Below are 16,127 nucleotides of genomic sequence, written 5' to 3'. Positions count from 1 at the left end.
TTTGTCGTCCAGCTCAAAAATCTGTCACTGGTAATGTCTGGAGTGGGTTTTTATAATCAAAATCTTCCTTAACTGTGCTTTTGGAATTTTGGAATTTTTTTTTGCATTTTTTTTTTGGTTTTGTTTTATAGAAGAGGGGAATTTAACTGCTAAACCCCTGGTATGGGTTTTTAAACTCATACCCACTGGAAGGGGGTTTTAAACTCAAAACCCCCTGCTAGAAGTTTTAAACTGAAAACCCCCTGCTAGGGGTTTTAAACTGAAAACCCACTAGTAGGGGTTTTTAAACTCAAAACCCCTTGGTAGGGGTTTAAACTCAAGACCCCTTTAGCTGTGCTGGGGCAAGTGATGGTTTAGTGTTAAAATCTCACCTAAAATAAACAAAATCAAAGCTAAAAATCAGTCACTAAATTCCAATCCCCCCTGCGGATTGAACCCCCAACCCCCCCAGCTACGCCCATGGTAAATAATTAATAAATGTTGAGCGGAAGAAGGTCCAGCGCCTCCTGACCTGCTCACACACACACACACATATATATATATATATTGGAATGTGAGGTGTATGTATGTGACTTATAGACATCAAAACCGCTTGACCAATCTTGATAAAACTTGGCAGGAATGTTCCTTGGGTACTAACTTAGACCGTAGTGTATGTATTGTAGCCCTAAAACAAACTTAAGACCCTTTAAGACCCTCAAAAAAAAAAGTTGTCCGAATATATTAAAGCTATAGTATTTATGGATCTAGGCCATTTTTACAATGTTGACATAAGATAAAATCGAAAGGATTTAGACCTAGATCTAATTTTAAGAAATACACTTTGCGCAGATAGTGTTTTTACTATGACACATGAAAATACAAAAGAAGATCCATTGATTTCATTATAGAATAAAAATAACCTTCAATTTTGTGTTTCAAAAGCATTTTTTACAAAAAATTAGTTCCTTATATCTTTGACTACAGATTTCCTGACGAACATTCTTTCATTAGACAATACCGTAATGAATCACGTACTAAAAATTATATCGTCTAATTGTTTACTTCATTATCCCATCCCTAGATCTAAAACTCTAATTCAACTCTAAGATGATAAAACTTCTCTTCCCACACATAGTTTTATACTTTAACACATGAACATACTAATTATAGTCCATTCATTTCATATTTTGATCAAATAAACATTCAAATTTGGTTTTCTAAAGCATTTTAAAGAGACAACATTCGTTTACAAAAGCTGCGAAGCCGAGTTGAGGTAGGCCTAGATCTATATTCATTCATGAATCGCGTACTAAAAATTATTTCGTTTAATTGTTAACTTTATAATCCCATTCATTTAACAAAGCTGTCGCCATAGACATAAATAAATATAGACTGGCCAATTAAAGAGTTTTATGAAACGAAAATTTGTGACTTGCAATTTTGTGTATTTTATTATAAAGCATTTATGAGCAGTATAAAAGTTAAGTATTCATATCTATACACACCTATATATATTGTAAATAAGGAGGCAGTGTAGTTTTGTTTAATCTCTAAGAATGGAGATCATGCAACTTTTCATAATTCGGAAATCCGAATACAATAGATATACATGTTTTCAAGTTACATGAAGTTACTTCCTTTTTCCAGTCTATATTTATTTATGTCTATGGCTGTCGCTCTTTTCGTTTTTGATAGATATGAATGTATTGGCTTCCGGTCAACCCATTTTCGCAAAACTAATTTTATTTTCGTAGCGAAAGAGAAAAAACTTGAAAGGATCATTATCCAAGTTTAACATACATCTAAATCCAATCCACTAGATTAGTAAAGACAAACTTAGACCCGCAGGCCGCGGGTAATGTCAGGCTAGTAAAGTATAAAGTAAGGCGTATGTATGTATGTATGTATGTATGTATGTATGTGACTTATAGACATCAAAACCGCCTAACCAATCTTGATAAAACTAGGCCCGAATGTTCCTTGGGTACTAACTTAGACAATAGTGTATGTAGTATGTATTGTAGTCCTAAAACAAACTTAAGACCCTCATAAAAAAATAAAGTTCTCCGACTCTATTAAAGCTATAGTATTTATGGATCTAGGCCATGGTTAACAATGTTGACATGAGAAAAGATCGAAAGGATTTAGACATAGATCTAATTTTAAGAAATACACTTTGCGCAGATAGTTTTTTTATTTTGACACATGAAAATACAAAAGAAGATCCATTGATTTCATTATATAATAAAATTAACCTTTAATTTTGTGTTTCAAAAGCATTTTTTACATAAATTAGTTCCTGATATCTGTGACTACAGATTTCCTGGCGGACATTCTTTCATTAGACATTACCAAATGGTTACACATTAACACATCTCTCTACTGCAGCGGTTCTCAACCTTTTAAGCTCGGCGACCCCTTTTTACAATCCACCACTCTGCCGCTACCCCCCCCCACACACACACATACAGAAATAGAAGAGTAGACAATAACAATCCATATTTTCGATCGTCTTAGGCAACCCCTTGCAAATCGTCAATCGACCCCCAAAGGGGTCGCGACCCACAGGTTGAGAACCCCTGCTCTACTGAATCTATTCCTAGGCAAAGGTCTAAAACTCTTATTGAACTCTAAGAGGATAAAACTTCTTTTCGCAAAGATAGTTTTATGCTTTAACACATGAACATACTAATTATTGTCCATTCATTTCATATTTTAATCAAATTAACATACAAATTTGTTTTTCTAAAGCATTTTTAATACATTACTTCGCTGTTCGCTAAAGATGCGAAGCCGTGTTGAGATAGGCCTATAGTCATTCATGAAAAAAGGTCACGCATGCGCAACACAGAATGAACTCTATAAAAGCCGATTAGTGTAGATTTAGATCTATGTCTACCTCAACATCTACTTTATACTTTAACACATGAACAAACAAAATTAAGTCTATTCATCTCAAGTTTTAATCAAATATATGTAGGCCAACAAGCAAATGTTTTAATTTGAAAAAAATGGATTTAAGCCTATAGCTATTTTGATTTGATAGCTTCATTCACACTATTTTTACATTGACACATTCGCTTTACTTATTACATTATTATTTCGTTTAATTGTTTCCAAAACACTCTCAATGACTATATCGACAGTAATGCGCAAATAAAGACCCGCGGGTCGCGGGTAACATATGTCTAGTATATATATATATATCATGGGCGTAGCCAGGATTTTTTTGTCGGGGGGGGGGGTGTTTAGGGGTGGGTTTTCTCCCGCCCCCTCCCCCCGAAAAAAATTATATATATATATATATATATATATTTGTATGGATGGATGTGTGTGTACATAATTAATTTCTATTACATTCTGACCCTTCATTCTTTTGGAAGAGCGTTTATTGTGCCCTTGACTAGGTTCTTCCTGGATTTAGTGAAAAAATTGTAGACTCCTCGCCTTTCCCAGTAAGGGGTCTGGAGGAGCGCTGAGAGCTCCCCTGGTGCGGGGCGGAGCGACGCCGCCAAGCAATATATTTGGTATGGAAAGCCAACTAAATGCATATTTTGAGGTACGTACAGTGCATTACTTGGCTATTAAAAAGTTCTATTTCAAAAACCTAATGTGCTATTCTTACTAACTTAGACCCTCGCGCCGTTCGGCGCATTTGCCGTCAAGCAGTTTCCAAAAAAATCTGTCACTGGCAATGTTTGATGCCCTCTTCCCACCTGCTCTGAGGACCTCCATGACAGTGTAGCGCAAGTTGTACTAGGATGTCATCGCAACTCTTATTATGCGTAGTTCATTTTGTCGGATAACTTGTCCCGCAAACCTCATGCGACGCTCTGTCACAACCTTACTAAGGAATCGACTCCCACTTCGGCATAGGATTTCCTTGATTTAGACCCGATCTCTATAACTGACTCCTAAAATCCGTCTTAACCATCTTTGTAGAGCCACATTTAGTGCTTTTCAATTAGATCTAGCAACTAGACCTATATCAAATAATTAATATTTTAATCTAAAAATAATCAAAGAAATACATGTAGATCTAAGACTACAAAGAGTTAGACTCTACTTAAGACTAAGAGACTAAAATAATTAAATATAGACTTATGACTATAGATCTAATAGTAGTAATAGACTAGACGTCACTAGACTGTAACTAGGTTACTAGATCTATCTAGTAAAAAGTTTTAAAATAAAAAGAGTCGACATTTCTCATAGATCTATAGTAAAGCAAAATTATTTGCCTGCAGCTATACAGGAACACACTGGTGTTTAATAGAAAGCAGCAAAATGTAGATCTATAGAAGCAAGGAATTAATCAGGATTTATCAAGCAGCGAAACTTGCTAGAAATATAATGAACACGTTTATTTTTCTCGCCTTTCAAATACCTTGACTTGGCGGGAATAGCGACCATTAGAGGGAAAAGGTCAAAAGGCTTTCTAGTGACCTGTGCACCCTCTAGTTTATTCTCCTCTCTATTCTCCGTTATATATATATATATATATATATATATATATATATATATATATATATTCTCCAAATTACATAGGTCTAAATATTTATTGGTATGTATGTTAAAAAAGTTTTTAAAATTTGTAATTAAACTTTTTAGTTTGTAACTTAAAAAAAATAAAACTAGGATTTTAACTAAACTTTTTTTTTTATTAAACTTTGGCCTTAACTAATTTTTTTTAGTTAAACTAAAAGTTAGCAACTTTTTAGTTAACTTTTGCCCATCACTAGCATCTCTCCTAGAGCTAGCTGAAACGGCAGCTTTCTTCTTCTTTCTCTTGACTGGTGCAGCTTCGTTTCTTTTGCACTCGGCGAAGTTCGTACCAGCATGTAAAACTGTCTCCTTGCAGTCCGGTCTTAGGTTATCTCCTCCCACATACTTTTTTTGATTCCTGTGGTTCTCATGTGTCGCTTGCAGATACCTTTGTAGGTTAGTCTTGGGCGGCCCTTGGGTCTGACTCACTCTGCAAGCTCAGCGTATAGGATGTCTTTAGGGATTCTTCCATCTGACATGCGAGTGCATGCTCTGTGTAAGAAGAGCATAGATGCTGTGCATATTGGCCCCTTTCTAAACGTCCTGGTTGAAGACATGATCCCTCCAGGAGATGCACATTATGCGTCGAAGGCAGCGTGAGTGGAAGCTGTTTAATCTGTGTTCTTGGAGCATGTAAGTTGCCCAGCTCTCACTGCCATAAAGAAGTGTGCTCAAAACGCAGGCATTGTAGACTAAGATTTTGGTTGCCGTAGTCAATTTGGTATTTTTCCACAGGCGCTTGGAGAGTTTTGCGATTGCCGCAGAAGCCTTTCCTATTCTTTTTGTCAGCTGAGTGTCTAAATCTAGGTTTCTGTCAATTGTTCTCAAGTAAGCTGTGTGAATTCCTGCACCAATATATATATTGGAATATATATATATATATATTCAAACCTCTGCTGCTTTGCAGCTATACACAATCATGCGAGAGGCTTCGGGAGTGAACCCTTAGGAGGTGGTGACCCTAAGGCAGTTTGCAGCACCCAGTGCTGCACCCTAGCAAAACCTGCGACGCCGCTGACCCCAAACCGTATCGGCATTTGCTGTTCCTTTAGATACATCAGTTTCATGAGATTATCCATAGTCGCTTCGCGACTGAAGGAGGCCATATATGTGTATGTATATGGATAAATATATTTTTAGCCTTTTGTGATCGAAGATGAGCACATTTCCCATATCCTTGGAACCATGAGGTTAGCCAGGATTTTTTTTTTGGGGGGGGGGGGGGAAGTTTGGAAATCCCCCCCCCCCCCCCCGCTCATAGAATTTTAAGTGTGTAATTTGCTTTTTTTTTTTTCTGCCAATGCCTTTTCGCTAACATTACACGAGGACAGTTTTCTCCGTAATCGTAATCTTTGCTGCCCTTTTTTGCTGATATAATCAGTATTTGCAGTAAAACTTAGTTTATTAACTAAGATAGTACCAAGGTATCGTATTTAAAAGTTTGCACTATTTCAATGGTCTCTCCAGCTAAAGAAACATCATTTTCCTTCTTTTTCCTACAAAATCGATTATCATTTCTTTGTTGTTGTTTTTTTTTACATTTAAAAATAAAAAAGGTATCTTTACAATATTTTTCAATGTGTTATATTTCTCTGAAATATTCATTTATGTCTGAGCTCTCTGAGAGCAGGGCAAGAAGGGACGCATCATCAGCGAATTTTGCGAAAGAGCAAAAAGGACTATCGGATTGAAAATCATTGGTGTACAAAATTAACCACAATGGTGATGTCACAGCCCTCTGGGGCGATCCTGTGTAAACTATGCGTGCACTTGATATTACATTGTTTACCCTTTCCCTCTGGGTCAAAAATTGATTAGCCCATAGAATTAAATATGGACTAATCTTCAACGCTTTCATTTTTTTTTTCAATAAGTAAATGAAGTTATATGGTATTAAAAGCTGATGAGAAACCAATAAAGAACAATCTTACATAAGTGTTAGTTAAATCCAGATGTTTGTAGACAAAATTTAAAATATTTAGGATGGCATGGTCTATACTCTACACGGTTTACCTTTACCCTTTTGGTAAGAAAATTGTAAAGGGTCCAACTTACTACAAAGATCATTCAGAAGAAACATTTTGACCAGTTTTTTCTAAACATTTAGACACAATGGAAGAAAGTAAAACAGGTCTAAAATCATTGATTTCCTTTGGTTTGGAAACCTTTGGCACAGGTACAATTATGGACGACTTCCACACAGATGGTATCTCGTGATTTAGTAATGAAGTGGAAAAAATCTATATGAAAGGTTCAGCTAGTTGTTCAGCATATTCTTTTAAGATTCGCCTATTTTTTCCCATCAGGCCCACCAGCTTTCATATGGTTGACGTTTTTGAAAATGTTGCAGACTTGCTCTTTAGTAATCACTAATTCTAAACAGTTGTTAACGTGACATCTTCAAAAACTTCAAGGGCTTTGACTTACATAGACTTAGGTCCTCCCGCGCCGTTCTGCGCATTGGGCGGCGAGCTGTCTCCACAAAGATCTGTCACTGGCAATGTCTGAAGCCTCCTCCCACCTGGTGTTCACTGTTCTGGGATCCTCCATAAAGGTGTGGCGCCAAGTTATAAAGGACGTCCTTGTATACACTTTCCTCGTATTGGCCTCGATGTCATCGCAACTCTTAGTATGCGTAGTTCATGTTGTCGGAGAACATGTCCCGCAAGCGTTGTGCGACGCTCTGTCACAACCTCACTAAGTGTTCGACTCCCAATGCGGCATAGGATTTCCTTGTTTGAGACCTGATCTGTGTAACAGACTCCCAAAATACGTTTTTTTAAAGCCCCATTTAGTCTTTACTCAATTTTAACATATGACTTCCATATCTCACATGTATATGTTGCTGTTGGTATGACGATTGTGTTGAGAAGGTGTATTTTTGGCTCGAGTCCAATGGCTTGGCTTTTCCGAATAGGCTGCTGCCTTTGGAAAATGCTCCCTGCCTTTCCTATTCAGCACGGTACATCATGGTAAGCATTCCCATCATTTTTAATGATGCTGCCAAGGTATGTGAACTTGTCCAACTCTTCAAGCTTTGACTCGCCAAGTCTGACGGGGCACCCTTTGCCTTATATCCCACTCGCAATATTTTAGTCTTATCCAAGTTTATGCGGAGGCTAATTTTGGGTGCCTCACTATCTAGGCTCTCCGTCATTTCTTGTACGCATTTATTTGTAGCCCCGTGTAGTGCAACGTCATCGGCAAAGTCTGTCATACGGTTTTGTTCACGCCATGGAATACCAAAGGCAGCCTGGTTCATTGCTCTCCTCATTACGTATTCAATGGCTAGGAGGAATAGGGAGGGCTTTGAGTCTTAGATAATTAAAATCGTAGTGTCGAAACGACAACAGAAATCATTTAACTCGTTGGATAATGTTTTGTCGTCTCTTGTAGCAAGATTATTTTTACTTTTGACTTGTGCTCCTGCCATTTTGTTCATGACACCTGTGACGACACGTTTTAGCTCACTCAAGGTATTACTCAGGTACAAGCATTTCATTATTTTATTTAATATTTTAATCATCAATTTTCTTAAACTTAGCCCATCGAGCGCTAACAATACTACCACCACCACTCCAATCCAACCACCCATGTCACATTCACCTTCCCTATCTCGACACATGCCACACTCAACTCTTGACAAGAGTACCCTCCCTTTGACCTATCTGGATGAACATCCATTGCCCCTCCCCTCCTTTACACTGGACCAACGTGGACGAACGGTGAACTGGACCTCCCCAACGCCAGGTAACGCTTATCCCCTCTGAGGAGGGAGGTCCTCGGAAGCGGCTGGTCACTTCAAAGGGCTAACTCAACTCAACGCCTCGGGAAACAGTTTCCCTGATCGACTAGCGCTAACCAGTGTCAAGACGTAATCTCCCATGCTCTGGCCAAACCTTGATCATCTCCCCTTCACCTTCTCTCACCACGTGGGCAGGAAGACAAAGGGACGCAAGCATACCAATTCGTCTCAATCAAACGGGGACTTCTTTCTCGATAGCTTATCACACCACCACCCTTGCCCCACCCCTCTCCATTTTTATCTGGACAAAACTTTTCAGTCCGAGATCAATCTTCCTCGAGACCTGTTGGGGAGTAGACTATTCTCTCGTCTCTGAGATCTACATATTATTCCCTTGTTCTTTCACTTGGAATTGGCGTTTCTGGCGTCACTGCACTTAGTGACTTATCAACTCATCACTAATACCAGGTCTGCTGACACCAGATTTGCTGATACCATCCATCATACTAGTACATCACCAGTGTCCAAACAACAACGGTCACCAAAGACCCGTCACTGGCTTCGCTGACAGTAGCCGCAGCTGATTACTGTCTCTACAAACAGTTGAACTGCACACGGCCTGGACCTACTACGCCAGCCCACGGTACGTGACGTTTTGGCGCCGCCGTTTTGGCGACGAGACGTTTTGGCGCGAGCCGTTTTGGCGACGGGACGTTTTGGCGCGAGATATCATTTGACGATAATTTAATAAGCACGTAGCTTTTATAACAATGTTTATTTCACTCTAATATAATATTGTATGTATAGTATGAATTCTAACACCGTTCAGCGAATTGTTTTTTTTTTTTTAATTATAAAGGTTTTGCTTATTTCATGAATATAGGCCTATAATAAGTCAGATTCCTGAATGGTAATGACATGCTAAACGAAAAAAGTATGTTGACACAGACAAAAGAATCAATGTAATTGTACAAACTTATCAACAGAGGAACATCATTGAATACCTCAAGGGACTTGCACACAACTTTTTAATGAACCTTGAATTCCAGCGACTTAGGCAAATAACCATGGTGTCTATGTATACTTAACTTAAAGTATTTTGAGAAACATGGTACATCGCATGGACGTAGCCAGGATTTTTTTTCGGGGGGGGGGGGGGGTTTGGGAGGGGATTTTTTATCCCCCCCCCCCCCAATAAAAGATATGTTTGTATGTGTGTGTGTACATAATTAATCTCTATTACATTCTGACCCTTCATTCTTTTGGAAGACGTTTATTGTGTCCCAGAATAGGTTTTTACTAGAGTTAGTGAAAAAATTGTTGACTGCTCGCCTTTGCCAGCAAGGGGTCTGGGGGAGATCTGTGAGCTCCCCAAACGCGGGGCGAAGCCCCGTTGCCAAGAACTATTTCTGTTATTGAAAGCCAACTAAATGCATATTCTGAGGTACCTACAGTGCATTATTTTGCTATTAAAAAGTTTATTTCAAAAAAACTAATGTACTATTCTTACTGACTTAGACCCTCCCTCGCCGTTCGGCGCATTTGCTGGCAAGCTGTTTCCACAAAAATCTGTCACTGGCAATGTCTGAAGCCTCTTCCCACTTGCTCTAAGGACCTCCATGAAAGTGTGGCGCCAAGTTGTACTAGGTCATCGCAACTTTTATTATACGTAATTCATTTTGTCGAAGAACATGTCCCGCAAACCTCATGCGACGCTCTGTCACAACCTTACTAAGGGGTCGACTCCCACTTCGGCATAGGATTTCCTTGATTTAGACCCGATCTCTATAACTGACTCCTAAAATCCGTCTTAGCCATCTTTGTAGAGCCACATTTAATGCTTTTCAATTTCATGCACTTTATTAATGGAGCGCAGCCACTGGTCGACATGTGTAACTTCTCTTGACTACGATTTTGGAATAAGTTGACTATTTTGCTTTAGATGTTATATCGAAAAGGGAAGTTTTATCGTCAAAATCATCTGTTTTAAACTAAAATATATCTGGAGTTGTTTTTGTTTTATGCAAAACCACATTAAGCTACGGTCATAGAATTTGGTGACTGTAGTTTGCTTTAGAAATAACATTGAAGAGAGAGGCTTTCAACCTTAAAACCCCCTAGCGGGGATTTTAAACTCAAACTCTTGAGGGGTTTTAAACTTTTAAAAAAGCCATCTGAAGGAGAGGGTTTGAAACTTAAAACCCCCCATTGACTTGGCTACGCTCAAAGAATTTTAGTGTGTAATTTGCTTTTTTTTTTTTATATTGAAGAGATATTTTTTTAGCATCAAACCCCACTGAAGTGAAATTTAAACTCAAAACACCAAATAGGCTTGGCTACGCTCAAAGCATTTTGATTGCGAAATTTTTTATTATTTTTTTTTTAAGAATTATTTTTTAGCTTCAAACCCCGCTGGCGGAGGGGAAGGGGTTAAACTAAAAAACCCTTTGGCTATATTCATAGTATTTTGAGTGCGTAATATGCTTTTTTTTAATATATTGAAGAGGTATTTTTAGCTTCAAACCCAGCTGAAGAGGGGTTTAAACTCCTTTGGCTACGCTCATACAATTTTGAGTGTGCAATTTGCTTTTTTTTTTACACTCAAAACCCCTGATATGGGGTTTCAAGCTCAAAACCCCTTGGTAGGGGGTTTTAAACTCAAAACCCCCTTGGCTGTGCTAGGGCAAGTGATAGTTTAGTATTACAATTTCACCTAAAATAAACAAAATTAAAGCAAAAGATCAGTCACTAAAGTCCGACCCCCCACAATTTTATGTATTACGTCACTGTTTCGACCCATTTTTCCATATTTAAAGGGATATCCCTTGAACAAATTCCAGTCGGTGCAGTCTAGATAACCTTGTAGTTTGTTAATGTTGTCTTGAGTCTATTCTTGTACGGATTTTTGAATGACTTTGTTTCGCGCGGTAATTAGCCGGTAGTAGTACTATTTTGTGGTCCGATGATGCTAGTGGTGGCTTTTCACGAAATGTGAATGCTCCTTTGATATTACAGTAACATAAGTTCAGAGTTCTGTTCTCTTTTGTTGGGTAGGTCAACCTTCAGATGCATTTATTAAAATCACCCAGTATAACTACTGGTGCGTCCCGTAATCTTGTCTGAAACTCATGCACTACGTCAGCGATGATTGCAGCTGGGACTTCCATCTTGGCTGTATACGAAATATAAACCAGGACAATGTAATACCAAAGTCTCGTGGCACATAAAAAGGTCTCAATGAGAGCGCCAGTAGTTCTAGATCAGGACAGCACATTTTCTTTTTAACCGTGTAGTCGTTACAGTACTTGAGGTTGATGTACACACACACAGCCCCAGGCCTTTCTTCTTCTTAGCTGTTCTGTCAGATCTAACGCAACATCAATAGCAATCAGATCGTCGTTGTCATCCTCCTCTAACCATGTCTCTAGAAACGCCAATAGACAACTTTCCCTAAAGCTTGATGGGCATTTATGGACGGTACTGAAGTGTTCAGCCCAGCGAACAATTATTTCCCCCTTGTCTGTGAGAAATCTGTTTCCATCAGCACTAAATATAGGAGATGAGCCATTTTGCTGAGGACATTTCTACCGCTCTTTTTTAAACTATGATTTTTCCATGAGTCTCATATTTACTTGGCTCGTGATTACAGAAGTCAGCTTAAGTACAAGAATATTAGTTAAGTTAAAAATTATATTACAAAATACAATAAGTCAATTCTACCCATAATTGCCAGTTAGTATATTTATTTTTAAGAGTAGACATTACATTATAATCACTGAATAGCAGTCCTGAGAAACATCACTTCCAACAGCTCTGAGATGTTTAGAGTAACCTGAAATAGATATTGAAAAGATATTTACATGCCCCCCAAAAAAAAAAAAAAAAAGGGGGGGGGGGTAATACAAAAAAAAGGTGCTATTGAAATGATAAGATGGTAACTCAATATCAACTATCCAAACAAACAAACAAAAGTTCAAAACATTCTCTATTTAAAAAATAATTTATTCTGTGTACGAAAGTAATCCCCAGACCATCAAAAACTGAGTGACAGTGTTGCAAAAAGTCAGAATCTTTACACAGTAAAGGGACATCACTACGACTTTACCATGAACACTAAAAGATCGATATTACTGAATAAAATCCACAAAACTGCAATAATAATTGATTTGATTTGTTGATTTGAGGCACATCGGCACAATTTAGGCCATGTCGTGCCTGCAGTCCCTCAATGCAATAATAAAAATAATGTATTATCCATGGGGAAATGTGTGCATTACACATATAAACAAGTTCAATAGACATAGAGAAAAGAAAGCGGCAGCAAAAGCATCCGCATTCTTTCACTAATTGTCCCCTCACAAACCTGCCCGTCTCAAATAACAAAATCCAAGCCTTCAGTTTACAAAGTGCATATTGCTCCCATTCATATCTTAAAAATTCATAAACAAGGGAATGTAACTCTTTCATACCGTAATGGTGATGTATCAATTCTGAAGATTAAGGATGAATGCAGTGTTTCAAAAGACTATGCAAATCCAGCTACAACCTGCATACTTTTTTCGGCATCTCGTGAAGACAAAGCCGGGAATGTAACGCTTTCATACCTTAATGGCAATGTCTTCGATTCCGAAAATTAAGGATGTGTGCATTGTTTGAAATGACTACGCAAACCCAGTTGCGACCTGTATATTTTCCCGAATCTCATGCAGACAAAGAGTCCGCCGGAGGTTTTCTTTGGGTCTCAAATGTGTGTCCGGCGAACTTTGTGAGAGCTCTCCGTGATGGCGAAATGGCGCCTGATTTGATCTTTTAGTACTTAAGGGGGCACCTCTGTTATGCCGTCCTCCTTTAAGCTAGTGAAAGATTGTCTTTGGTATACGGTCGTCTCCCGTGCGGGAAAAGTGTCCGACCCAACGCAGCTGTTGATTGGTAATTAAGCCTCCAGCAGAACATAGTTATTACTGTCAAAAATATCCTTCTTACACAAAACATGGCATTGAAACTACGAAATACAATTCACATAGGGAAGATGTTTTTACAAACGTTCTTGAAAGATTTAAAAAAAAAAAAAGGCTCGATGTAAACTACAAAGTAGAATGTAAGGCGTATGTATGTATGTCCCGCACAGAAATCAAAACAGTTTGACCAATCTTGGTAGAAATGTTCCTTGTGTACTAACTGGAACCGTAACGTATGTATGGTAGCCGTAAAACAAACTTAAGACCCTCAAAAAAAAAGTTGCTCAACTCTATTAAAGCCTTAGTATTTTATGGATCTAGGCCATGTTTACCATGTCTACATGATGAGAAAGCGCAGAGAGATCACGCATGCGCAAAGATGAAAATTTCTAGGTGTAAATTAGCTCTCATCTATTTATTTCATTATTTAATGAAAATTAACCTTTGAATTTGAGTTTACAAAACATTTTATTTTCAATTTACTTTTTTCTTTCAGATTTACTTATGCGCATTTAGACCTGTTAACAACATAGCTACACATACATTAGCGTTGTTAACAAACATTTGCTTTCATCATAGCGCATAGCCTACTGTATCTAGGTCAACACAAGCTCAAAGTGTAGTCATCTATCTATATGTATAATTCTCTTCTTCCCTAATCAGGTCAAACAAGAAGTAAAGGGAAGATCACTCTCTTATTTTTGCGGATAGTCACCCCACGAAAAAAAACAAAGGGGGAGGGAGAACGCGTTTTCACAGCTCGCTACGGATGGCTGCGCGCTGGACTGTCAAACCCTGCCCCACTCCCATCCCATGCGGGAGGTTTGGACTAGGAAGTAAACTATCGTCAACTCTGAAGGAACATCCGAAACATGTAAAACATTTTACAAACACTAAATAGCAGGGCCGGACTTAAACTTAAAAATTGTGGGGCCCTATTCGAAACGGATTTCGCGGGGCCAAGTTTGAGTAGGGAATCGGACAATAAGTCAAATTTAAGAGTTTGTATTAGAAAATAAATTCGTCTATGTATTTTATTCATTCTTTACTACGTACAGAATTACTTTACGAGCCTTGCATGTAACAAAGTCATACAGTATATCATAAAAATTCTGTTTCCCACATAGATCCCGCTCAATAGCAAGAATTACCAAATGTTTCAATCTTTGAGAATTGTTGATATCAAGTAGTTCTTCATTAGTTTGAGGCACGAGAAGCTTCTTTCATCTGATTACACAATTACGGCTAATGCATAATGCCGTTTTTATTAATAGCGTGTAGGATTCACGTTTTCCATATTGAATGACACCCCAAATTTTTTTCTATGTATTTCCGTATATTTTAAGGACTTTTTCGTATATTTTGCAATTTCGGGAGATTTAAGGAGCTCCTGGTAAATCGACAGGAGTGCGCGGGAAATCTGTTTTAGGTTATAAAATGGTTTAATTTAATAATTTATACACCTTGAATTAGCGTGGGTTCCATGAAAGTGCGGATCATTCGGTCACATAGGTTGCAGTGGCCTAAGACCGGCCCTGCAAAATAGCGGCGTATGCTATGCCGCCGGTCGACTAGTTTACAATAATAGGCTCAAAGGCTATAATGAATGAAAATGTTTGTCAACACGGCTAATGTATATGTGTAGCTATCTTGAAAGAAAAAAGTAAATTGAAAATAAAGACTTAAAGTTAAACCGAATCAGTAGTTGTAGGCATAAATGCTTTACAAAAAAAAAAACACAAAAAAACAACACAATGGAAAGTAAATATATTTCTAAAGATACTTTTCAGTTTCAGACGTGAGTTTGTTCAATAATTTATCAAATGTAAACAAGACAGCGAGAACAATACTAGATCTATAGCCTACCTTCACTAATTATAGATCTACACTATTATACATAAAACATTTCAACTTCTATTGGTAGGTACTATTAGTGTACATATAGCTTACTTAATTGAAACAAAAATAAACAAAAGCTTAGGCCTATTTATTTTATAAGTAGATCTAGGTCTAGAATATAGATCTGTACACAATCATTCTCAGCTTGGGTAAACCATCTATCTCTGTCATATATGTATACTATAGATGATACTTATCATTCTAGATATCTAGATCTAGAAAGTCTAGATCTACTTATTAACTTACACTACACTTTATACATAATAATTAAAAAAAAAAAAAACACTACTTTCTTCAATATAAGTCTACAACAAAACAAATGCCCTGACCCCACAGATAAACTGGTACAAAATAAAGCCTATTCATTTCATACTTTAATCAAATATATGTAGGCCTACAAGCAAATGTTTTTATTTGAAAAATTGGATTTAGGTCAATTAGCTATTTTGATAGCTCCATTCATACTATTTTTACATTCACGCATTCGCTTTACTTATAACATTATTATTTCGTTTAATTGTTTAAAAACACTTTCAGTGACTATATCGACAGTGATACGCAAATTGAGACCCGCTGCTAGTATATCTATCTATCTAACTTGTTATTTGTTCTTATTGTTATTGTGTTTTGTTGTGCATTTAAGCAACTCAATACATTTAGTTTGTACTTGTTGTTTTAGTTTTTAAGACAGTCTTATGAATCGCACTGTATACATATATATTTGCTAGCAGTACCCGCTGGCTTCACCCACTGATTTGTTTATTTTCTCATTACATCCAGCAAATGGTAAATGCTTGTAATGCTCAAATAATACTTTGGCCATACCTGCCACCCTTATTTTTTTTTCCCCTTTCAATAAAACTGTCAGTATTTCAACAAACCCCTTTTGGCCAGTGTATTCTACTATATGTTGCATTTAATTGAAATGGCTCACTTTAAATCGCCCTGCCAAATGCATTCACTTCTGGTCTGTGAACTCTAATATCCCTTTTCTCTCA

General features: G+C 37.6%; 1 protein-coding gene across 3 annotated transcripts in view; it reads right to left on the bottom strand.

Annotated features, from left to right (window-relative positions):
* Window positions 1-11,995: 11,995 nt before the first annotated feature.
* The window catches only part of LOC106073296 (coilin-like), a 51,005-nt gene continuing 46,873 nt past the window's right edge, over window positions 11,996-16,127 (bottom strand). For all 3 annotated transcript variants that reach the window (XM_056019716.1, XM_056019717.1, XM_056019718.1), the window contains exon 7: window positions 11,996-12,104. In XM_056019716.1, coding sequence (XP_055875691.1) covers window positions 12,045-12,104 — 60 coding nt within the window. In that variant the 3' untranslated portion in view covers window positions 11,996-12,044. The remainder of the gene's footprint in view (window positions 12,105-16,127) is intronic.

Source organism: Biomphalaria glabrata, chromosome 2, assembly GCF_947242115.1.
Source record: "Biomphalaria glabrata chromosome 2, xgBioGlab47.1, whole genome shotgun sequence".
NCBI lineage: Eukaryota > Metazoa > Mollusca > Gastropoda > Planorbidae > Biomphalaria > Biomphalaria glabrata.
Note: the sequence above shows the minus strand (reverse complement) of the source record. Positions and strands in the feature narration are given on the sequence as shown.